Source organism: Chlorocebus sabaeus, chromosome 18 (genome assembly GCF_047675955.1).
Source record: "Chlorocebus sabaeus isolate Y175 chromosome 18, mChlSab1.0.hap1, whole genome shotgun sequence".
NCBI classification, from domain to species: Eukaryota; Metazoa; Chordata; class Mammalia; order Primates; family Cercopithecidae; genus Chlorocebus; species Chlorocebus sabaeus.
This window is the reverse complement of record NC_132921.1, coordinates 3,234,102-3,258,837: the sequence shown is the minus strand read 5'-3', so window position 1 is coordinate 3,258,837 and position 24,736 is coordinate 3,234,102. Positions and strand designations below refer to the sequence as shown.

The window sequence follows — 24,736 nt, the reverse complement described above, 5'->3', positions numbered from 1 at the left end:
AGTATTAAATCTGGAAAATAGACCAGAAGTATCTGGTTTCAAGTACCTATTTCATTTTTATCATTTTTGCATTTTTTTCTTTCCTATGTATTTTATTTCTCAAATGGACCATAAACGAATAGCTAAGATGCATTATGTATATTTCTCATGAAGCAGTGCTACATCAGGCCTTTTGTTGGTTGCAGAAACTTAACTAAAATTCACTTGTGAAGAGCAGGAGCTTATCTCATGAGACTGGCAAGTCTAGGCGGGGGACTGTTTTCAGGCACGGCTGGATCCAGCAGCTATAGTGATGTCCTCTGAGCTTCTTGATTTCCATTTTTCACTTGGCTTCCCTCCACATGACCGGTGGCCTCAAGGGGCCTACTTCACATGGTGACAAAAGCAGCCGCCAACAGTTCTAACTTTTTGTAGATGTGGCAGTTTGGAATGTCAGGGGAAGATTAACCTGTGGAGTGTTTGGATTGGCTAGGCCTGGGTAGATGCGGATTTCTAAAGCTGAGATGCATTATGTATATACAATATGTATATACTGTATATGATGAAGCAGTGCTACATCCCCCCATGAGTGGGGGGACATCTGAAGATGAATCTGCTTTACCACAGAATGGTGAAACAATGTTTCTCAAAGGTAGGGATGCTGGGCAGATAAATATGTACTTGCTTTAGGTATTTTCTATACAGGGAATGAATCTCTGTGAATTTGTTTCAGAGGATGCCATCTTCCACTGTACTTTTGACTGACATAGGTATATACTAAATATTCTACAACAGTATAAAGTTTAAGAATATCGTATGTGGACTGAAATTGATCCAGCTTAAATCTCATCACCACAAACAAAAATGTGCGTGAGTCCTAAGGTTGGTTTAACTTTTCTAAGACTTAGCTGTTTGCTTGTAAAATGGTGTAAATAACACCAACTTTATAGAGTTGTTATAAGAATTCAGTGAGATAGTGAACATATTTCCTACAGTATAGCATATAAGACACTCTTTCAAAATTATTGCTAATTATTAATGACTTGGTCAATGCCAGTTTATTACTATTCATTCATTAGCATGGTCACATGCTAGTTTGGGATGCAAAGATGAAGCATGTGTCTGCTGTGTTTCAGAGCGTGGAGATGGTTAAATGAATGTGGCCAGATAATACTTGAAATGCTTCCTTTTCCATTTTTTCAAGATATTTTACTTTTGTTTTACACCCTGTATATCACTAAAACTTAACTGCTAGACAGGATTTATGTCCCTCAGGGGGAAAATTACAACAGGCCCCAGTGCCAGAGGTGGGGGTAAGGGAGTGGAGTCCAAGTTTTGCTGTGAGTTTCAAAACCTGCTGTTTAAAACCACAGAGAGCGACCTTGCTGAAACAGTGGTCCCTGTGTGGAGCCTGGAACATCCTAGAGACCGGGGGGGCGGGGGGAGGGGTGCAGCGGACACCCAAGGCTGGTGCTTGTGCCACACACACCCTTGGGGCTGAATGCAAGGGCAGGAGGGCCCGGCAGGGACTAGCTGGGAAGCCAGGGAGCTGGGTCAGTGGCAGAGGGGTTGGTGGCCCCCTGCCCCCCAAAATCCTCAGGAGTTTGTGGCTCCAGCAGTGCTTGTGCAGCTGCCCTCAGACCCCAGGAGTGTGCTTCATCCACCCAGTGCGCTGCCTGCATCTCCAAGGTGATCGGAGCAGCTGGGTCCCCAGGCTGGCCCTGCACCTGTCCTCACAGACACATGGGGCCCATGCGCAAGCAGGGAGGATGCCGATGGCATCCTCCCCCCAAAACCCTTCCCTAGCCAGTGCCTGACTGTGTGGGAGACCTCCAGAGACCCAGAGCAGCTGCCTGGAGCCGACCCCAATGTGCCCCTGAGAGACTCCTGGGTTGTGGGACTGCAAGATGCTTGTCCGTGACATGCGAAGTTACAAAGCATTGTGAGGGTGCTTTGGGAAGCCAGGACAGAGTTTTCTGTGAATATAGAGGGAGAAGTGATGCGCCCTAACAGGGATATAGCCAAGAGGACTCTGGAAATGAAGTAACATTGCAGCTGGGACTTGAACGATGAGTGAAAACATGCTAGGTTGTAATAAAATGAAAACTGACATTCACATAGGTAGTCTGTCATGTAGGAAGGCAAAAAAATTAAGAGCAGGGTATGTTAGGACGCTTATTAAGAGTCCATTTGACTAGAACAGCTCCTGGGAGCACAGGGAGTGGGGAGCCAGGAGTTCTAGGGACATTGCACAATATCCAGAAGGAAGGGCCCTGGTGCAAGCTACAAGGCTGCTCAGGGAGTCGGGGGTCAGCACACAGGCACTCAGGACAGAGCTCTCTGTCAGATGGTGACACAGCATCCTGTGGGATGGAGAAACTGCCGCCCATCTTCACATTTGCTGTAAGATCCAGGTGATCGTTCTGCCAGTTGCTCATCGGTCCAAGTCCCCTTTGTTTTTCCCGTGGCGCCTGATCGCACAGAACAAACATAATGGAACCCGTGGAAAGAAACTCCAGGCCAGGCGCGGTGGCTCATGCCTGTAATCCTAGCACTTCGGGAGGCCGAAGTGAGCAGATGACTTGAGGTCAGGAGTTTGAAACCGGCCAGGCCAACATGGTGAAACCTAATCTCTATTAGAAATACAAAAAAATTAGCCGGGTGTGGTGGCGGGCACCTGTCATCCCAGCTACTTGGCAGACTTGAGGCAGGAGAATTGCTTGAAACCGGGAAGTGGAGGTTGCAGTGAGCTGAAATCTCACCACTGCACTCCAGCCTGGGTGACAGAGCAAGACTTTGTCCTAAAAAAAGAAAAAAACAACACACACAAACTCCAGATGCTAGGATGCTCCACAATAGGGGGATATAGCAATCCTGAGGACCTGGACATGAGGCCTGGATGTTTTTATTTGTTTTTGAGATTTGTTTCTTCATGTTCTCATGAAATTTTTACATTTTCCTCTTGGAGATATTTTTCTGACTCAATCCCAATATATTTGCTATAAAGCATTAAATTCTTCGAGAACAGAAAAACACTTTCCAGACATCATTTTCTATCAATATTACATACTCTATACTGAAAAGCCTTACTCGGCTTTGTAAGACAGCATCTTGAGTCCATAAACAAGCTTTTGGTGAACTGGGGAAATTTTTGGATTCCAAAAATGAAGAAGCAGAAAATTACAGTGCTAAACAGATAGGAAAGCCACTGTAGCCAGCAGGACTTTTGACACATTTATTAGCCAAAATTTTGGAGCATTGCTAAGGATAGGCTGTGTTTTGCTGCAATAAAAAAAAAAAAAAAAAAACAGTTCCAAAAATTTCAGGGCTTAACACATGAAAGGTAAATGTTCATTTACATAAAGGGTGCTGCTGCTCTGGGAGACTCTCCTCCATCTTGTGACTCAGTGCTCGTGCCCTCTTCCATCTCATGGCTGGATATCATGGCCTTCTCCAGGGTCACCCAGGTCAATGAAGAGAAACTGGATGCTTGTGTGGGTTCTTCCTTGTGGCTTGGAAGTTTCTCTTTCTTTCCTATTTGATTGGACCTAACTAATCCTGCAGACCTGTAAAACGTCAATGGGACTGAGAAGTGCAGTATTCCAGGAGCCTGGACGGGGAGAACTGAAAATTTGGTGAACACTCATATTTGTCACAGATTATTATTTTTTTTTTTAGAGATGAGGTCTTACTCTCTCACCCAGGCTGGAATACAGTGGTGTTATCATAGCTTACTGCAGCCTCCAGCTCCTGGGCTCAAGCAATCCTTCTGCCTCAGCCTCTCAGGTAGCTGGACTATAGCACATGCCAGCATGACCAGCTAATGTTATTTTTATTTTTATTGTAGAAATGGGATTTTGCGTTGTTGCCCAGGCTGGTCTCAAACTCCTAGCTTCAAGCAATCCTCCCTCTTTAGCCTCCCAAAGTGCTAAGATTATAGACATGAGCCACTGTGTCTTGCTGAGTTTTACAATTTCCATTAGGAGAGACTAGGTCATCTTGGATTCAACTCTAAGAGAATTGGAATAAGACAGAATAAGACAGATAATTGAGACCCTTGTAAAAATACAAGATCTTTGAAAGGCTACACTATTAGTGAAGGATTCACCTATAAAAAGTTACCTGGTGAAGAAATGCTGTAGTTAGCTTTTGCTGCATTAAGCTGCAGTAACAAGTAGCTCACAGCCACAAAGGCTAATTTCTTGCTAAGGGGACATTTTAACTGGGGTCAACTGAAATTCTGTGCCATGTATTCATGGAGAACAGAGCCCAAAGCGGCAGCCTGCATTGGGACGTGCAGTCTTTGTGCCTGAGGAATGAATCCCATGGTATCCCTTAGACCTTGAGCTCAGGATGACCTCACAGCTGTTGCACTCACATTTTCTCAGCCAAAGCCTGAAGGAAAGAGTAAGACTCATTTCTGCCCTGAGAGGAGCACACAGTCACCCAGGAGAGGCAGGATTACAGAATTTTCCAATAGGGAGTGCGGTAAATGAGTGGGAGCAATAAAGCAATCTGCCCACAGATACTTCTAGAAAACTCTGTGGCAGCCTTAGGGCCAGGTGGGAGGGAAAGGCCTGATAATTCATTCCCCATTCCCTCTCTTATGTAGGTTTTGGGGTTTGAATTTGCCCTTGCGTGTCCTGAGGCATATGATGCTGAGAAATTAACTCAAAAATGCCCTGAGTTGATAGTACCATTGGGCCAATGGCAGAGCAAATAAAAACACTTTCATGGGAGTATGCACTTAACTCAGGCCTATAAAATCATCACAGATATGCTTTGGCCCAACAGAAATCTAAAGGACAAAAACAAAACAAAACAAAATTGGAAACAAGTTATGAGAATAGGAACGTGGTAGAAATAATAAAAGCACAATTAGACTCTAAGGACTTCAGCTATTAGAATTTTCAGAATATAAAATCAGCATATCTAAAATATTCAAATAGGAGAGGTAATTAGAAACATCAGAAATGAGGAAGCAAATAAAAAAAAAGGCCTGCCACATTTGAAAAAATTCTGTGAAAACTTAAGGAGAACAGTTAAATCAAGGGTGTATAACTGAAGAAATACGAATAAATAGGCACAGATGAAGAGATTAAAAGTATGAAAAACTGAGTCAGTGATAGGAAGGAGATAGTGGAAAGGTCTAAGCTATGTCTCTCAGAACTCTAGGAGGAGAGAGTGCCAAGAATGGGAAAAATAGATAATGGCTGAAAGTTTTTCCAGAACTGATGAAAAATATATTAATCTTTAGCTTCAGAAGCTCAACAAGAAGGGCTAAAAAATGAAAATCATCACAAACATATCAAAGTGAAATTATAAAACATCAACGATAAAGAGAAGATATTAGAAACAGAGAATAAAGTCCGATTGTCTCTAATGGAGTGACAGAAAGCATGTCAGCTGGTTTTTCAAGAGCAACAGCAAAATCCAGAAGGTGGAACAAGATCTTCAGTGCGCTAGGAGGAAAGAAGCGTCTATCTGGACAACTCCCATTCAATAACAAGTAGCAGTGAGCAATTCTTATCACTATCACTGAAGGAAAACTTGAAATATATTCTCTAAAAACAATGAAAAGGCTTCAGATGAATAGAAGAAGGTGAAGAAAGTCATGGGTAAGAAGGTGGGTAACCAAACTGGATAGTGCCTGTATCACACAACAACAAATATGCCTGATTGGGGGGAAATTAAAAACTAAACAACTGGGCAACAAAACCAGCTAGAATGAGAAAAAGTGACTGGAGTTAGAAGGCTTCCTGAAACTTGTATTGCTTGGGAGGAGGGGAGTGATAACAATTAATTTTAAATTCCATTTAATATTAATAGAATTTTAGTAACTTCTGAATCCATGTCTCCAGCACTGGTCTCTCATTATCTCAAGAATAAATCCACCCAACTGCCATGTTGTCAGTCCCATGTCTAGCAAACACCTAAAATTTAACTTGATGCTCCCCACCTCCAAACCTGTTCCTTTCACTCTGTCAACTCAGTAACTGGTGATTTCCCATCCAGGCTGTCAGACTAAAACTGTGGTAGTCAACCTCACTCTCCCTTTCCTCTCCCCTTAAATCCATCCACCAACAAATCTCATTTGCTCCAACACTGAGATATCTAGAATCCAAGCCCTTACCACCACACCTAGAACAATCTGTTGTCTAGGTTCCTGCAAGCTTACTGCCAGGTCTTCTGCTCTTTCCTTTGCTTTTCTAATCTGTACACCAGAATCATCGTTCTGAATCGCAGGTCAGAGCATAACATCGCTCTGCTCAAAACTCCCTGCAAGACTTCCTCTGAAGTCCAGAATGAAGTCCCAGGCCCCTTCCTTGCTCTCCAAGGTCCGAGGTCATCCAACCCCATTTTCCTCAACCAATGTTTTCTGGCCTCATGGCTGACAAATCTTCCCAGCTGTTTCCATGACGGCAAAACTGTCCTCCTCATTCTTTACACAGCTTCCTCGCTGCACCGTTTCCCAGGAATGTGTCATGCTACCTGTTTAAAAGGTTTCCTGCTATACTTCCTTCAGGTTCCTGCTCAAATGTCAGTTTTTCAGATGTTTCTCCCAATTGCCCTGTATATAGTTACACTCTTTAACTGCTCTCTATCCCTTCTCCTGCATTCTTCTCTTTTAGGGTTGTATTAGGCCATTCTTGCATTGCTATAAAGAAATACCTGAGGCTGGGTAATTTATAAAGAAGAGAGGTTTCATTGGCTCACAGTTCTGTGGGCTGTACAGGAAGCATGGTGCTGGCATCTGCTCAGCTTCTGGGGAGGTCTCAGGAAGCTTCCAATCATAGCAGAAGGTGAAGGGGGAGCAGATACATCTTACATGGCAGGAGCAGGAGCAAGAGAGAGAAGGGAGGAGGTGCCACATATTTTCAAACAACCAGATCTTGAGACTCACTGTCCTGAGGACAGCACCAAGCCATGAGCTATCCACCCCATTGACCCAAACCCTCCCACTGGGCTCCACCTCCAATATTAGGGATTATAATTCAGTATGAGATTTGGCGAGGACAGGTATCTAAACTATATCAGTGTTTACCACATGTGACATTATTTTATTTTTAAATGTCATGTCCGTAATGAAATGTAAAATCCACACAAGAAATAACTTTGTTGTGTTAGTTGCTCTATTTTCAGAACCTACAATAGTTCCTGGCACATAGTAGGCACTTAAGGGTAACCAGTAAAATAATAAAAGTAGGCCATATCTTCCTTTTCCAAGAATGTGGAGGAAGGGAGAAAACACTTTCAAATGCAATTCAAAAGATGTCATGAAAAAAGAAAAAATAAAAGCACAGAAATAGAAAACAAAAAGTACAAAATAAAATGTTAAAAATCCATATAGATTAGTAATAATAAAAATGACCTAAACTTGCCAGTTAAAAACTAGAGATTTTAAAATTATGTTTTAAAATAATTCAGTTATGTGCTATATTAAAGCAATACCTTTAAATTGCAGGACATAACAGGAAGGTTGCAAAAGATGTAACAGGCAAATACAAAGCAAAGAATGTTGGTGTACTTATAGCAATAACAGACAAATTATACTTTGAGGCAAAAACAAACAAAACATGTACCGTAATACCAACTACGTAATGTTAAAGCAAACAAAAAAAAAACCTCACTACAATGTATTATTTAAGATCATATGCATATGCCAAAAATGTATAAAGAAATGACTAATAGACAACAAATTTAGGTTACTTGGAGATAGTAGGAGAGGTGGAGGTTGTGATTGGAAAGTATACAAAAGTGACTTCAACTCCATTGATAATATTTAAAAATTATTCTAAGCTGGATGGTGGGTTCATTGGTATGCAATGTAATTTTATCATATCTGTTTCATGTCAAAATAGTTCATAATTTAAAAACTCTTCCAAATCATATTACTACTAACTTTCAATGCAACAGAGGTGTCCAATACAACATGATACCTTGAAAAAGCCTGGGTCGGAGAGCATCTCAGGGAAAAAAGCAATACGGATTGGCAAGATTACCTAAGGAAGTTTCAAGGCATTCTCTCGGGTCAGGGCAGGTAAGAGCATTCTTGGCAAGTTGCTTACACTCAATTTTGTCTTCCAGAAAATGTATGTGAATAGAACAATTCCCTTGCAAGGAACTCCCTAGCAATGAATGCAGATAAAATACATAGATGTTCATAAAATACACAGATGTTCAATGAACAGCATCAAGATTTATCTGGAAATGAGGCAGAACAGAGCTAGCAAGATAGAAAAACAAGATCCTACAACTCCCTAAGGTGAAGAGCCCCTGCCCTCTTTGGTCTTTGGATTACCCATGCCCTCAGGCACTGCGTCCGCGCATAATGGACAATCACCAGATGGAGAATGCTGGAAACGCATCAGTGTTTTTGAAAGTGAAACAGACAAATCACCGCAAATAAAGGAATCAGTGTCGGCTCTCTAGCTGGGAACCACCAAGGTTATAAAGATAACGTGACTGGCCCTGCTATACCGAAACGGCTTAATTTCTTTCTGGCAAATCTACATTTACCGCAGTAAGATAGTAAGCACGTTCTTTCACTTTAAAAATATTTTGTCATTGCTTCAGTTTATGGCCCTCAGATGAGTAATGCAAGGCAAAAATGATGTGAGGTTGAGTGGTGTGAACAGTCTTCCCCTTCAATGTCATCCACATCTATAGAGAAGCCCACCCAGCCCTTTCCCTTCGCACTTCTCTCCTCTCCAGCAGGCCGCGGGTGAGGGTGGGATTAGGTGGCCAATTTTACAAAACTCCAGGGAGCGGCGCCAGCCTCGATTTCCTGGGGTTATTCCAGGGACAGAGGCTTTCTCCCGGACAGCCACCCTGGGGAGGAGGAGGAGGACAGACACTGATGGGTGAGGGGGCCCGCGAACTCCTCCGCCTCCCCCTCGGCGCGCTCTGGAGCGCCCTGGAGAGCGCCCGGCTTTCCTCGCCCGCCCGGCCCGCGGCAGCTGGCAGCCCCGCCTTCAGCCAGCCGTGCAGGTCCGCACCCCGCGGAGGCGAGCGCGCGCGGGTTCCGGCCGGGAGGTGGGCGGCGACCCATCCCGCGAGAATCCGTCCAGTCTCTGCTCGCGCACCGTGACTTCTAGGGGGCGCGGATTTCAGCCAGGCTGTCTTCGTCTCTCAGTTGAAGCCGAGAGGCCCCTGGCACCCGACTCTATCCACCACCAGGAAGTCCCCCAAAAGAGCTTTCGCCTTGTGGACAACTCGGAATCCCTGGAAAAGCCGGGAGGGAGTTGCAGGCACCAGCCCACTGGGGAGGTGGCGTGGGAGGCGCGGGGAGCCCTCTCTGCAGGAGCCTCACGGTGCGCTGCTGCGCGCTCGGCAGTGCGGGGAAGCGCCGCGGGAAGGAGCGGCTCTGAGCAACAGGTGCAGCCCGCAGCCGCTCCGGGAGCGAGAGAAAACGGCCGGCGAAGATCTGGACCAGTAAGGCGGAGAGAAGGGTCTCTCCACCTGCGCGGCTGCAGCCGGCGGATCCTCCTTCCCAGGCTCCGTGGTCGCGCAGCGGGCGGAGGCGCCCGGGTAGGGGACCCAGGGCTCTCAAGACCACCGTCCCTTCCCGAGAAGGTCCAGCTCCAGGCTCCCGTCCACGCCCTCTCGCAGAAGGTCGCGGCGCAAAGACGGTGCCTTCAGGCACGGCCACCGGATCCCTGCGCCCGCTGGCGCGCGCCTCAGGGGAAGCTCAGACTCCTAAACTCGCGCTCTCCGTGCTCTGCGCCGGGACTACCGGCCACCCCCGGCGCCTACTTTCCTGCCAGGCACCCGCCCTCCCTCCCCGCGCGCCCCGCCACTAGCCCGGGCAGCCCCGCGGGCCATGGAGCTGGCGGTCGGGAACCTCAGCGAGGGCAACGCGAGCTGGCCGGAGCCCCCAGCCCCGGAGCCCGGGCCGCTGTTCGGCATCGGCGTGGAGAACTTCGTCACGCTGGTGGTGTTCGGCCTGATCTTCACGCTGGGCGTGCTGGGCAACAGCCTAGTGATCACTGTGCTGGCGCGCAGCAAGCCGGGCAAGCCGCGGAGCACCACCAACCTGTTCATCCTCAACCTGAGCATCGCCGACCTGGCCTACCTGCTCTTCTGCATCCCCTTCCAGGCCACGGTGTACGCGCTGCCCACTTGGGTGCTGGGCGCCTTCATCTGCAAGTTCATACACTACTTCTTCACCGTGTCCATGCTGGTCAGCATCTTCACCCTGGCCGCGATGTCAGTGGACCGCTATGTGGCCATCGTGCACTCGCGGCGCTCCTCCTCCCTCAGGGTGTCCCGCAACGCACTGCTGGGCGTAAGCTGCATCTGGGCGCTGTCCATCGCCATGGCCTCGCCCGTGGCCTACCACCAGGGCCTCTTCCAGCCGCGCGCCAGCAACCAGACTTTCTGCTGGGAGCAGTGGCCTGACCCTCGCCACAAGAAGGCCTATGTAGTGTGCACCTTCGTCTTCGGCTACCTGCTGCCGCTCCTGCTCATCTGCTTCTGCTATGCAAAGGTGCGCGGCGGGCGCCGGGCCGAGACGCGCGAGGGAGGGTGGGGGGCCGGGAGGTCCCAGTGGCCTGCGGCCCTGCCGGGGCCTTGGCGGCAGCCGGGCCCTGGTGGCCTCCACCCCGCCGGTGCTGGGGCGGATCTGTGCGGGGAGGCTCCCTGCCGCTGCTGGAGCTTGCCATTGGCTCGCGCAGGAAAGTTACTTGGCGTCTGAGAGATGCTGGGGAAAGTTTGCAGTTCACTTCGCATGGTCTGGTAGAACAAGTTTCTCCTCCCCTCCCCTTCCTCACCCCTGCGGCGCTTCAAAGCCCCCAGGTTGCCTGGGCGGTAGGCGGGCGCTGCCGCCTCCTTCCCGGTACCGCAAACCCTGCTCGGTTCCAGCAACTCTTCAACCAGATCAGCTGTGCGGGGAGGTTACCGCCGCGGCGCTGTGGGACCCGAGGAGAGCGCGTGGTCACCAGAGCGCGGACCGTTTGCGAGGGTGACGGGTCCCCACCGCTTCCTCCCGGGCTCTCAGCTGGCCGTCGGGGGGACTCGCGGGGCGGCCCCTCTCCCCCGGGGTGCGCAGTTTGCCCTCGCTCCGAAGGCTTTGCGCACGCCGGGCTCTGTGAAGCCATTGCTCCCGGGGACAGAGCTTTGAATTTTATTCTGAAGCTTAGCTTTATAAAACGGTGTTTCTTTACAGAGTCCTGACCGCAGGCTCCAGGAACTTGGAATGGAATGGACTCGAGCTTTCGGCTTCCCCATTTCAATCCTTTTTAGAAAGGTCTCCTGAACAGGGTGAAGTGGTTGAGGCGGCGGATCTTCACCCTCACTGTAGCAGAGGCACCGTCCACGCGTGTGGGAGATCGTTTTTCTCTTTGTACAGCCGGGCAGAGCTCAGAACTCACGTTCTTTTTCATTGCGTCCACAAGTGTTTGAAGACTTTATACTGATCAAAACGTCTTCAGCCTTTGACACACGTGTTTCTATTTGCGTAAACAAGAGCTTATTTTAATAATCAGGTGATGGCGATTCACGGGGTAAACCCCAGTGTGCGCAGCCTCCTCGCTCCAGAGCGTGCCCATTTGAAATATAGCTCTGTTACCAGGTTCCCCCTGACTTCACCTCGGTCTCTCATTCTGTTTCAATAAGGCTGTGACTATGTGACCACAAATAACCTGATTAGGTAGAACAGCTGTCACTTTTAATACTCAATTCACACGGTATTTTTATCAACAGAAGTGTTTACTAATAAGTCACCTGTTTCCCCCTACCTATTTCATCTATGTAGATCGTGTCGATTTTGAATAATAATATTGCTGGATATTATCTGAACGGCCTGCACCAAAAGGTTAAATATAAAGAAATATAGTAGCACTTTGGGAGGCCGAGGCAAGTGGATCACCTGAGGTCAGGAATTTGAGACCAGCCTGATCAACAAGGTAAAACCCTGTCTGTACTAAAAATATAAAAATTAGCCGGATGTGGTGGTGGGCCCCTGTAGTCCCAGCTACTCCGGAGGCTGAGACTGGAGAATTGTTTGAACCCAGGTGACAGAGGGTGCAGTGAGCTGAAATTGTGCCACTGAACTCCAGCCTGGGTGACGATGGGACAAGACTCCATCTCAAAACAACAACGACGACACCACCACCACCACCAATATAGTAGCAGTAAGGGAATTTGGAAAAGAACTCTAGCTTAGCTATTTGGAAAACGGCTGGTTTATTAATGTGGTCTTCTGTAAATGCTAAACAAAGGCTATCTTACATAGCACAATTATCTGATATGTGCACCATCTCATTTAATTTGCACAACTCTGGCTTGGAGCTGTTTTATTATTTACCCATATTTTATTACTTAAGGAAAAAGAGCTTTGGAAAGCAACACCTGACCCAGATTATGAAGCTGGTGAATGATTCAGGAAGGAAGGAAGGATTTTAACACAGGGATTCCCAGTCTTCTGAGGACAGGACAGTTGGTGAGGCCTTGAGGACACTGAAGTCTGAGACTGGGAATCTTACAATATATGGCTGTTAAGTTCCTAATTATTGCAGTAGAACTGAAGCACACACTTCCTTATTTCCCCAAAGCCTTTAGGGAGAGGAACTAAAATCTTACTGGAAATGACAAAGTAAGCTTTTAGGAATAAATTAGGCTACATTTCTGTCATTTGCAAGTCTATAGAAGTCCCACAGAAGGGCAATATTTAAAAAATAGTTTTTTAAAAAAATTTTAATGAATACATGATCATTTGGACTTTTTATATGGAAATAGTTTGCTTCTGAGCATAACTGGAAAAATATTTTGAATTCAGCATAGTATTTACAAGTTAATTTCAGGGCTGTCATGGATAGGTGGAGATTTAAGTTATTTCAAGTTGCTTTTCTTTGGCTCAGGCATTAGGTGTGTACCATCCAGTTAAGGATTTTGCTACTTGAGTACTGGTTTCAGGATTCGCTATTCCTCCAAACCCCAGGTCTGTTAGATAGCCTGGAAAAAAAAAAAAACACACAGCTGGCTAAAAGGGAACCTGAGGTTATGATGCTTTAAATAAACAAAGAAACTTAAGACAATTGCATTCCAGAGTTGCCTTTTGCCTCCAAATTCTTACAAGTTTGTAAGGGAACAGTCTTTTGCACCAGACAGTTTCTGAGAAACCCATCGAATACATGGGCGGGAGGATGAGTGGAAGTGGTCCGCCCAGTGCCCCCGGAAGAGCCCTCCCCTCTGCTGCTGTGGAGCTGTTCTTCACCAGGGCTGTGCCCCTGGCTCACTTTCCTTAGAGTGAATTACTGTCCAGAACCTCCTTGGTCTGCCACGAGGATAAACTCAATGGGCTCACCCGACTAAGTTACTCCGAATCCCCAGGATGTGCCCAGCAGGACCTGGGTTTGGTTTGAGCTAGCACCTTCCTGTGCACACTCAGAAATGTACAGACTCACCAAGAGACCCCAGTATGTTGTTATCACTCTCTTCTTAAACCTCATCATGCCCTATCATGATATCTACATTCTTCCTCCTTTGCTGACAAGACCTTCAACGGTGCATCATGATGTATCATTCTGTGCTCATACTATGGGCTACTGAAGAGAAACAAAGCTGAAAAAAATATACTTGAGTGTTTTCTCCATTGACCATTCAACAGCATTCAACATTTTTAGGTGTTTTGAAGTGGCTGAGCTGTGATACAAATTTCTTTTTGGAAGGAACGAATGGAGCTCGGCAGCGTTATGAAGCTGGTCACGTTTGGATGTTTTGTTGTGATTTGTCCAGGTGTCCCTCTCTGATTTTGCTTGTGCGGCCTCTCCTCTGGTCTCTCCTGTGTCCTCAGTGACCAGTGTTGTCCTGCGGTTTCCCGTTGGGAAGGCTGCCACTGTGCCATCTAGGCGGTCCTGTCCTCTTGGGCAGGGTCCTGCCTCCTCCAGCCCTTTCCTTCCTCTTTGAAACGCTCTCATTTGCTCCTGCAAGCAAGCCCCTGTTCTGTCGATACCAATTCTGTTGCATTCAGGTTCTGATACTCTCATTTCTGCTGGTAGAACAGTAAACTAACACCTTGTCAATGTATTGAGTGTTTTCCCAAATGCTCCTGTGGCAAGTAAACACTTGTTTTGTTGCGGATGTTGCTGAGTCATTTCAGGAAGTGGGAAGCATTTCAGTAGGGGAGAGAATTTGAGGTCAGAAATTCATACCCCTGTGACGGCTGCTGCTTCACCTGCATAGGGTCTGGGCAGCTGGTAAATATATCCTGTGGCTTCCAAGTAGGGTGTGACTAATTGCTCTGCAAGTGCCTCCTCTGGCTGAATGGAGCAGGCTTTTGCAATAAGTTCAATTTGATTAAATTATTTCCATGCTACAGGGAACAAAGAACTGGTTGGAACATGGCTTCTGGTTCCTTGAGAGACTTCTCAGCAATCTACAGACGATCTAAAGCACTTAGTCACCCTGGGGCTCGATTTTCTCTAGATTTTCCCTCACATGGGATATAGCAATGAACTTAAGTAACAGTTCTGCAGGCTTGACAGTGTGTGTTGTCTAGGACCAACTATATGTTGGAAATTTCTATATCACAAAACCCCACATTTTCATATCCTTTCTCCTGAGTATTACACTGGCAAGAAAAGACAAAAATAGCTTCTTTAATTAAGGGAGCCAGTGTGTCTCAAGGAGATTCCCTGACAGGGACATTCATTGTAAAACCTTTGCAAAAACGTTCTGTAAATCATCGGTGATGCTGAATCCCCAATAAGTTGTCTACAAGCACAGCACCGTGGGTAGGATTGGAATAAAGAGTGAAAGGAAGCCTGATGGGTGGTGATTTGCTGTGAGGAGAATTGCAGTGGAGGCAGCCCATAAGAGGAAGAAGAAAGAATATTTTGGCACAAACACTGGCGATATTTGGGTGGGCTGCGCTGAAGAAATGTCTGATGATATTATCTTCTTTTGTTTACTTGCCTCCTTTCCCCATCAGATGGTGAATTTCGGAAGGGCAAATCTCAAGTTTTTTGATGCATCCAGGATCTAACATTGTGCCTGACATGTAGTAGGGACCTGGTGTTTGTTAATATATGGGGTCCTGGAAGAAACCAAGGCAGATAATAGACTAAGAAGCTTGCATGAGTGGGTCATGGCATGGCTGTTTCTGGGCAAGACCCCAGAGCTCCATATGCTGGGCATTCTCTGCAAACAGGTGCTATGGCTGTGAACTTGTCTGGCTGTGCATCAGCCTTCCTGGCATGCTCGTACATGTTAGAAAAGAATGTATTTGGCAACTCATATTCATTGTTACTTAATCACCTAATTTGAGTTTTCATTTTAATGATCTTATAAATAGTGATGCTACCATTTCAGCATGTCAGTAATTGTTAATGCAACATACGCAGTGGGTTGTGAGAGGTGAGGCGAACTGATTTCATTAGTCTGTGTCTTTCAGGTTCTTAATCATTTGCATAAAAAGTTGAAGAACATGTCAAAGAAGTCTGAAGCATCCAAGAAAAAGGTAATGATCACAAATATATATATATGTTACTTTTCAGAGCTTATCTTTATTTTTACTTGCCCTCATGTCTACCCAAAGCCTGTAACATTTAGGACCCTTGGTGTGGCTAAGGAGGTTTGAGATGAGCCTTCCACCGTTAGGAATGGGAATGGAGGGTCAGCCTTGGCCAGAGCATCGCGGGTCACTCTGTGCTGCATTCAAACTTAGCTGAAGATCTGTGAGAAAATGCAGATTCTGCTGATCCTGCGCCTCACTGGGAGGTGTGCTTGGGTTGACTGAGACAGAGTGCAGAGTGCAGAGTTGCTGACATGCACACTCAGAGGGAAAGTATAGTCATTTTGTTGTATGTTTACAATCTCTGATGTGATTCCAAAAAGCCCAGGTTTGGTTCTCGTTTAAGACAACATTGTTATAATACCTCCCTAAAGCCGCCAGGGCACTGGGTCGTCCTTGCCTCTTTCACCCACATGTGCTGACTCTGACCCCACGGGTAAAGACTGAAGAGTGGACAAGGCTGAAAGCTGATTCCTCCCGTGGCTAACGGACTTTCTCATCCCCCAGCCCTGATTTAAACAAGCTTCTCCTGAGTAGTACCACAGCGTCTAACTTACTGATGGTCTTGACATTCTACATTTTGAGGAAAAACTATTTCACAGATCAAGATTAAATTAACTTTACTCAGAAAATATCTATATAACTTCTAATTTTAGGAAGTAAAATGAGATTATTAGGCAATATGATTAAGGAGTAGGAGGTTATAACCGGACGTTTTAACCCAAAAGTGTAGTAATAGCATCTTAAAATACCTTGTTTTTTCCTTATAAGTATTTATTATGATCAATGACATATATAACTTATAGAAATTAGAGTTGAGATCATATTTAATCATGTTTACTTAAAAATTCTACTTGAATAAAGGACAGCTTTTCCTGACTTTCCTTGTTGATCAACAGTAATGTGGCTAAAAGGCCCTCTGACAGTCCAGAGTCGAAACCAGTGGTAGAGAATTGGTTATAGAGTACAAACATTAAGACCTTTTTTTTTTTTTTTCTGGCAGCAAAAAATTAGCTTATATTAGAAATGCAATCATACAGTTTTTAGGATAACCACCTAAGAACACAAGGTGCAATATAAGTAACAAGACCATGTTATGGCTTTATTCCATTGATCCTTTCTTCCATCTGAACAACTATGATGAAGATTTCATTTTAGGCATCTAGGCCCCTCATTAGAGCAGCCGACCAAGTGCTAAGTTATATGAATTGAATAAACCCTGAAAGTTGGTGCTTTCCTCCTTTGTTTTCAGTGATGTGCTATTATGGTAGAGATTTTCCATTTTTCTGGTATATCTATTTATTTTTCCTCTGAGTCACACTTCTTATTTCTAAGAAAATGGTTCTTTAAAGACAATTAAGGATCGTTTCTGACTTCTCCTTGGACAGTTATTTTTGGAGCACCTGCTCTGTGTAGGACCAAGCTGACCCAGGGGATTCTAAGAGGAACTGGCTCCACCTGGAAGCCAGCGTTGTAATGGAAGAGATAAATGTGTAAGTCCCAGAGGCCTGTTCAAGGGAGCAGTGTTTGGAGCATCAGGGAAGGAAGAGATTAATTTCCCTTGGGAGAGATTGGGTTCACCAAACTTTAACCAAGAAGACATCATTGATCTGTGATAAATGTTTGTTAATGATTGAAAAGATTTTATGCTTACCAACAGAAATAAAACAAAACACTTCTTTAATATTTGCTGAATCTTACTTGTATTGATGGTAGTTTTAGTCTCTATATTTGAAAAAGTATTAGAAATTGTGAAGGTCTCAGTGAAGAATAAAATACTTAAAAAATAGGTCTTATAAAAATGATTAGAAAAGCTATTTTATTTTACGATAAAAAACCTAAAGATCAGTGATTAGTTCAGTAATTACTTTAGTTATATACACATACACACACATATATACACAAATATTTAGATTCATGTGAGTATATGCATGTATAAGACATGTGCTTACATATATACATATACTAAATATATCTATATAAAATTGTCTTTTGCTTATTCTTACCATGAGGAGGTTCTAGCATTTGAAAAAGGGATGAAGATTTTCTTTTTCATTTTCACAGCCTCTGACCTTTAAGAGCCACTGAACAGATGTCAGATCTTTTTGATGTATTTAATTGCCTCCTTGTTTGCATAGAACAAATAAATGTGGTGGTGGTGGTGGTGATCGTTGTGATGGTGGCGATTGTGGTGGTGATGGTGGCGGTGGTCATAGTGCTGGTGGTGGTCATGGAGGTAGTGGTAGTGATGGTGGTGGTGATGATGGTCATGGTGGTGATTGTGGTGGTGATGGTGGTGGTGGTCATAGTGGCGGTGGTGGTGATGGTCATGGTGGTGATGGTGGCGATGGTGATGGTGGTGGTGATCATAGTAGTGGTAGTGGTGGTGGTGATGGTGGTGATGGTGGCGATTGTGATGGTGGTGGTCATAGTGGTCATGGTGGTGATGGTCATAGTGGTGATGATGATGGTGATGGTCGTGGTGATCGTGGTAATGGTGGTGATGTGGTGGTGGTCATAGTGGTGGTGGTGGTGGTGGTGGTGATCATGGTGGTGATGGTGGCGATTGTGATGGTGGTGGGTAGTGATGGTGGTGGTGGTCATAGTGGTGATGGTGGTGGTGGCAATGGTGCCGGTGGTGGTGTTGGCAGTGGTGCCAGTGGGGGTAGTGGCGGTGGTGGCAGTGGTGGTGGTGGTAAGAGTGATGATGGTGGTGATTGTGGTGGTGATGGTGGTGATGGTAATGGTGGTGGTGCTGTGTGTGTATCTAAGAAAGTGATGAGAGAGAGGAGCAGAGGAATGGTAAAAAGAGGGAGTGGAAGCAGAAGAGTGAAGAGAAGGGAGGTGGCGGAGAGAGGGGGACAGAGGCAGGAGAGGTGAGAAAGGGGAAATGCAGGAGGGAAAGAAAGAATACATGGCAACTTCCCTGAAGACAAAGACAGGAACTGGATTGGTCCATTGTGGGTATTTCCCCAGGTCTCGGCCAGAAAATTGCTACTGGTGCACACGTGTTCATTTGATTAGTAATGGAAGATGTGACAGGGATTTGGATAGTTTGCTCATTTCAGCTCCACTTGTTTCCAGCCCTTTCTCTCAGTGGCTAAGTAAAGTTCCCTTTGTTTGCTCTGTATCCACTTGTCTTAGTACGTTCAGGCTGCTTTAAGAAAATACCATAGCCTGGGTGGCTCATAAACAATGGAAGTTTATTTCTTGCAGTCCTGGAGTTTGGAAGTCTGAAGTCAAGCTCCTGCAGATTAAGTGTTTGGTGAGGGCTGTTTTCTGGTTCATAGATGGCCCCTTCTCTCTGTGTCCTCACAGAGTGGAAGGCGTGAGGCAGCTCTCTGTGCCCTCTGCCCTCTTTCATAAGGGGACTGGTCCCATTATTCATTCGGGGGAGGCATAAGGCAGCTCTGTAGGCCTCTTTCATAAGGGCACTGGTCCCATTGTGACTGCTACCCCCACCTCATGACCTAATTACCACCCAAAAGCCCCACCTGTTAATACCATCACCTTGGTGATTAGGTTCCAATATATGAATTTTTTTTGGGGGGTGGGGACATAAACTTTGAGACAGTGCGGCCATCCATACAGGGCTTTCCTGTGAAGAGTTACAACTATTATGGGGTGGGGAGATTGGCCTTTCATGATAAACATGCTAACAGTTATTCTCCATGTTTGGAGAAAGTGCAAAAGAAGAATAGGATTTCTACTGCAGAAATAAAGCGCTGGGATTGATCATATGCTTTGCTTAAACTCTGCTTTGAGTTTCTGGCTCAAAGCTGATTGGTAAAACCTTGGAAGACCTCAAAATGGGATAGACGCCCTACTGGATGGTTGCTTCTTGGAGAAAATTGGATTAAAGGACCTCTTGATGTCCTATCAAGCCACTGGGTTCTTTTAATGTTTGCTTTTTGTTGTTGTTGTTTCTTTGGCTTTAAGTAACTCAGTAAGCTTTTTGGCTGTCATTTATACATTTGTGAAGTTTTTTTTTTTAAATCATTTTCATCTTTTAGTCACTTTTCTCCCCATATGTCAAATTCCATTAGACACATTGTGAGTAAAATTCTTTGAAGAAAGAACAGACACCTCAGATGATTTGAAAAACAGCATCTCACAATAAGAAGAGCGACTAATATTTTTTCAGATACTTTCAGCAGAAGGAGCACAGAGAAACCAGGCTATTAAAAGACCTAAACTCAAGGATAAGAAGAATTTGTAGAGAGATTTAGCATATAATTTTAAACGATGAATTTTTCTCCATCAGAAGATCATGTTGGGATTCTATACACTAAATAGACAAAGGAGGGAAGCACAGGGGACATGACCGTCTGATGGAGACGGAGGACCCTGTAAGAGAGTAGAAAGAATCAGGTCATAAATAAATTTTAAAAACCAGCCTCGCGTTCCTTCAGAGAGGGGAGTTCTCTATGTTACTTTCTCTGCTCTGTATCCACTGGTCTTAGTCTGTTCAGGCTGCTATAAGAAAATAGCCTGGGTGGCCCATAAACAATAGAAATGTATTTCTTTCCGTCCTGGAGGTTGGAAGTCTAAAATCAAGCTCCTGAAGATTCAGTGGTTACTTTTTGATGTTACTTTCTGATGTTTCCATGGGAAAGACAGGAAGCGGCTTTTCCAGCTCTTTCTGAGGTAAGGAGATGCTTCAGCCTTAGGGGTTGATACTGAGCATTTTTTATTGCCTTTAAATTGAGGTGTGTAAGACAACTTTCTTTTTGTTGTGACTTTTATGTAATTCATCAGTGGCTCTCCAGAAACCTTCTTGAGCTCTTTTTAAATTTATTTTTAGAGATGGGGTCTTGCTTTGTTGCCCAGGCTGAGGTACAGTGGTGTGATTATAGCTCATTGCAGCCTCAACCTCATGGACTCAAGAGATCCTCCCACCTCAGCCTCCTGCATAGCTGGGACTACAGGTGCACACTGCTGTACCTGGCTAAGTTATTTGAAAACATTTTTTACAGGTGGGGACTCAGGATGTTGCCCAAGCTGGCCTAGAATGCCTGGCCTCAAGCGATCCTCCTGCCTCAGCCTCCCAAAGTGGTGGGATTACAAGCATGAGCCACTGTACCTGGCTGAACTTTTAAAAAAGGCAGATTCCTGGGTAACTAATAACCTCTACCAATTGCTTTAAAGCTATAAGAGATGAGGTATAGCTATCTGAATTTTAAAAAAAAGGCTTTGCACTGGGTAAGGATGGGCATACTAACCTACTTAAATCCCAGGGTTGAAATTAGTACACATGCATTATTTTGCCACATCTTTAACTTTGAGCTAGTCTACGTTAGGCATATATTGTTTCCTGAGTTTACAGTTTAGAGCAGTAGTAAATCAATAAAGATGGTTTTCCACTGGCATGGAACTTCTTGCCCCATGTCCCATCTTCTACCAGCATCCGTTACAAGGAAAGAATGAAGACAAAAATCATCTACTGTTTTCAACCATGCACATGGGTGTATTTGCCATATTGACGTTGCTACAACTGTATTGGACTCAGTTTGAAGACAGCAGGTCCAGGTGCCCAGGGCCTGTTTGCAGGGAGCTGACTTTGAACAACCTTGAGGCCTTCAACTTCAATGGCCTGAGATGCTTGATAAACATGAAGAAAATAGTAATGCCCTGGAGATACTTATCTGGGAGGATAGTCAGTGTTGACAGGCTTTGCATTAAACTCTTTTGGGAACAATCTGAGACAAATGATGCAGTTTATGCAATACCCATTAAGCCTTCTTTCCTGATGTTTATGTTGCAAACTGTAATCCCATCTCATTTCAAAGCTGCTGGTAAACCAAGAAAAAGAACCTGATTCTTATCCATGGCTCTAAGACTAACGGGACTAGTAAAAATTAACAGGTAAACTTAGAATGAGTCACAGACACAAAGTTAACAAACGCTGCCAGAGAAAACCCTGCCCTCCGTCCTCAGGGCACACTACCATTGCCCTGTGGATGTTGATAAGGCATGGATCTTATCAGTAAGCTGCTGGGATAGATTTCTGCTTTGTACTTAGTAAAAATGTCTAAAAGAATCATTTTGTGACATGGAGAGATGGTCTGATTGTCTTAGAAAGAAATGATGATGTTTTATATTCTATCTGTAGGTATAATTATATCTAGATTGTTTTGACTAAATCATCTGAGAATGGCATTTCTCATCCACTAATGGATAAATGGATTGATAGCAGGCACTCCCTTAATATATGTGAGCACATTATCTGTTTGCTTTGTGTGTCATGCAGTAAGTGGTTTTAATATGTAAGCTTGTACCCTATAAAACCCATACTCAGATTTTTATACCTGAGTTGTCCGTCGTGTTTAAATAGATGAGGCATAGTCTAGGAATCATTTCATTGGTTCATCCTATTGTCAGATGAGGAAGTTGAGGCTCAGGGAGTTTATGACATTTTGCAAAGGTCATACAACCAGCTTATAGCATGACCAGGTGGGAACACAGACCTGCTGTCAGTCCTGGGATCTTGTGCCTTCCCTGGTGCCTCTGGATAGGGAGCTTAACTCTCATCTCCTGTCCACCTCGCTGGTAGAATTTGTCCTGGTCTTGGTCTGAGATCTAGCCCTCCCTCTACTGTCTCTGCCTGGATCCTGGGCACAGCTTCCTGGCTTCCAGTCCCCCTCTTTGATAAACTTCATCTCCCGTCTTACTTTGCTACCTCATGTCAATCCTTGAAGAGCTGGCGTCTCATGCGTTACAGTCTGGTTGTCATTTCTATGGCAGTGGGACTCCAGTTCGTGGGAAGTGATAAGAGTCCTTTTGGCTGGGCGTGGTGGCTCACGCCTGTAATTGCAGCACTTTGGGAGGCCGAGGCAGATGGATCATGAGGTCAGGAGTTTGAGACTAGCCTGACCAATATGGTGAAACCCCATCTCTACTAAAATACAAAAATTAGCCAGCATGGTGGCGTATACCTGTAATCCCAGCAACTCAGGTGGCTGAGGCAGAAGAATTGCTTGAACCTGGGAGGTAGAGGTTGCAGTGAGCTGAGATTGTGCCACTGCACTCCAGCCTGGGTGACAGAGTGAGACTCCATCTCAAAAAAAAAAAGTCCTTTTGCCATGTAAGATTTCCCCTCCTAGCAGTGTGGAGCTGTGGTTCCCACTGCCCTGTGATAGTCCTGCAGGATGTGAGGTCCATGCAGGACCATAGTAGGAAGGCCTGTGTCCCAAGGGATAATCTGTAGTGGGACAATGCTGTCTCAGTCATGGAGTCACTTTCCCATGTCTTAGTCTTCTCTCCATGTGAAGTTATAAGAAAAATAAGGCTCTATTTTCATTCTTTTTCTCTCACTTTCTCTTCTTTTACCCCAACTTTTCTTCTCTCACTCATCCATTTTAGAGTATTTCTGTTTAGAAAACAGACTGGTGGCCCCAGGTGAACCCTTCACCACATTCGTATGCTGTGATGGGAAGGCCAGGGGAGGGGGTCTGCTTTCCTGCTCCGTGAAACCCAGTGAGGCCTGGGAGGAGAGTGGGTCTATTAGTCTGTTCTCGCACTGCTAATAAAGACATACCCAAGACTGGGTAATTTATAAAGAATAGATGTTTAATTGATTCACAGTTCCACAGGGCTGGGGAGGCCTCAGGAAACTTACAATTATGGTGGAAGAGGAAGCAAACATGTCCTTCTTCATGTGGCGGCAGGAAGGAGAAGAATGAGAGTAAAGGGTGCAAAAAGCCCCTATAAAACCATCAGATCTCATGAGAACTCATTCGCTATCATGAGAATAGCATGAAGGTAACTGCCCTCCTGATTCAGTTATCTCGTTTCTGGGTTCCTGCCACCACACATGGGGATTATAGCAACTACAATTCAAGATGAGATTTGGGTGGGAACACACAGCCAAACCATGTCTTACTGTTTCTGGCCCCTCCCAAATCTTATGTCCTCACATTTCAAAACACAATCATGCCCTTCCAGCATTCCCCCAAAATCTTAACTCATTTCAGAATTAACAGTCCAAGTTCAAAGTCTCATCTGAGGCAAGGCAAGTCCGTTTTGCCTATGAGCCTTTACAATCAAAAGCAAGTACCTATTATACTTCCTAGATACAATGGGGGTACAGGCATTGGGGAAATACACCCATTCCAAATAGGAGAAATTGGCCAAAACAAAGGGGCTACAGGCCCCATGCAAGTCTGAAATCCAGTGGAGCAGCCAAATCTTAAAACTCCAAAGTGATCTCCTTTGACTCCATGTTTCACATCCAGGTCACACTGATACAAGAGGTGGGCTCCCATGGCTGTGGGCAGCTCCTCCCCTGTGGCTTTGCAGGGTATAGCCCCCTTCCAGGCTGCCTTCATGGCTGATGTTGAGTGTCTATGGCTTTTCCAGATGCAGGGTGCAAGCTTTTGATGGATCTACCATTCTGGGGTCTGGAGGATGGTGGCCCTCTTCTCACAGATCCACTAGGTAATGACCCAGTGGGGAGTCTGTGTGGGGGCTCTGACCCCATATTTCCTTTCTGCATTGCCCTACCAGAGGTTATCCCTAAGGACTTTGCCCCTGCAGCAGACTTGTACCCGGGCATCCAAGCATTTCTATACATCCTCTGAAATCTAGACGGAAGTTCCCCAACCTCAATTCTTGACTTCTGTGCACCTGCAGGCCCAGCCTCATGGGTAAGCTGCCAAGGCTTGGGGCTTACACCTGCTGAAGCAATGGCCTGAGCTATATGTTGGCCCCTTTTAGCCAAAGCTGAGACACAGGACACCAAGCCCCAAGACTGCACAAAGCAGCAAGGCCCTGGACTTGGACATGAAACCCTTTTTCCTCGTAGGCCTCTGGGTGTGTGATGGGAAAGGCTGCCATGAAGACCTCTGATGTGCCCTGGAAACATTTTGCCCATTGTCTTGGTGATTAACATTTGGCTTTTCATTACTTATGCAAATTTCTGCAGCCTGCTTGAATTTCTCCTCCAAAAATGGGTTTTTCTTTTCTATTGCATGATCAGGCTGCAAATTTTCCAAACTTTTATGCTTTGCTTCCCTTGTAAACGTAAGTTCCAATTCCAAACCATCTCTCTCAAGTGCAAAGTTCCACAGATCTCTAGGGCAAGGGCAAAATGCCACCAGTCTCTTTGCTAAAGCATAGCAAAAGTGACCTTTACTCCAGTTCCCAATAAGTTTCTGGTCTCCATCTGAGACTACCTTAGCCTGGACTTCATTGTCCATATCACTATCACCATTTTAGTCAAAGCCATTCAACAGTTTCTAGGAA

The 24,736-nt window shown here is 45.3% G+C and overlaps 1 protein-coding gene across 3 annotated transcripts in view; it reads left to right on the top strand.

Moving 5' to 3' along the window:
* The window catches only part of GALR1 (galanin receptor 1), an 80,174-nt gene that overhangs the window by 39,004 nt on the left and 16,434 nt on the right, over positions 1-24,736 (top strand). The window contains exons 1-2 of one of the 3 annotated variants that reach the window (XM_008013742.3): positions 9,723-10,468; positions 15,374-15,439. The exons of 1 other annotated variant lie outside the window; for it this stretch is intronic. In XM_008013742.3, coding sequence (XP_008011933.1) covers positions 9,803-10,468; positions 15,374-15,439 — 732 coding nt within the window. In that variant the 5' untranslated portion in view covers positions 9,723-9,802. Of the gene's footprint in view, positions 1-9,722; positions 10,469-15,373; positions 15,440-24,736 lie in introns of those variants that run through there. One more of the 3 variants, XR_012089278.1, reaches the window with a different exon arrangement.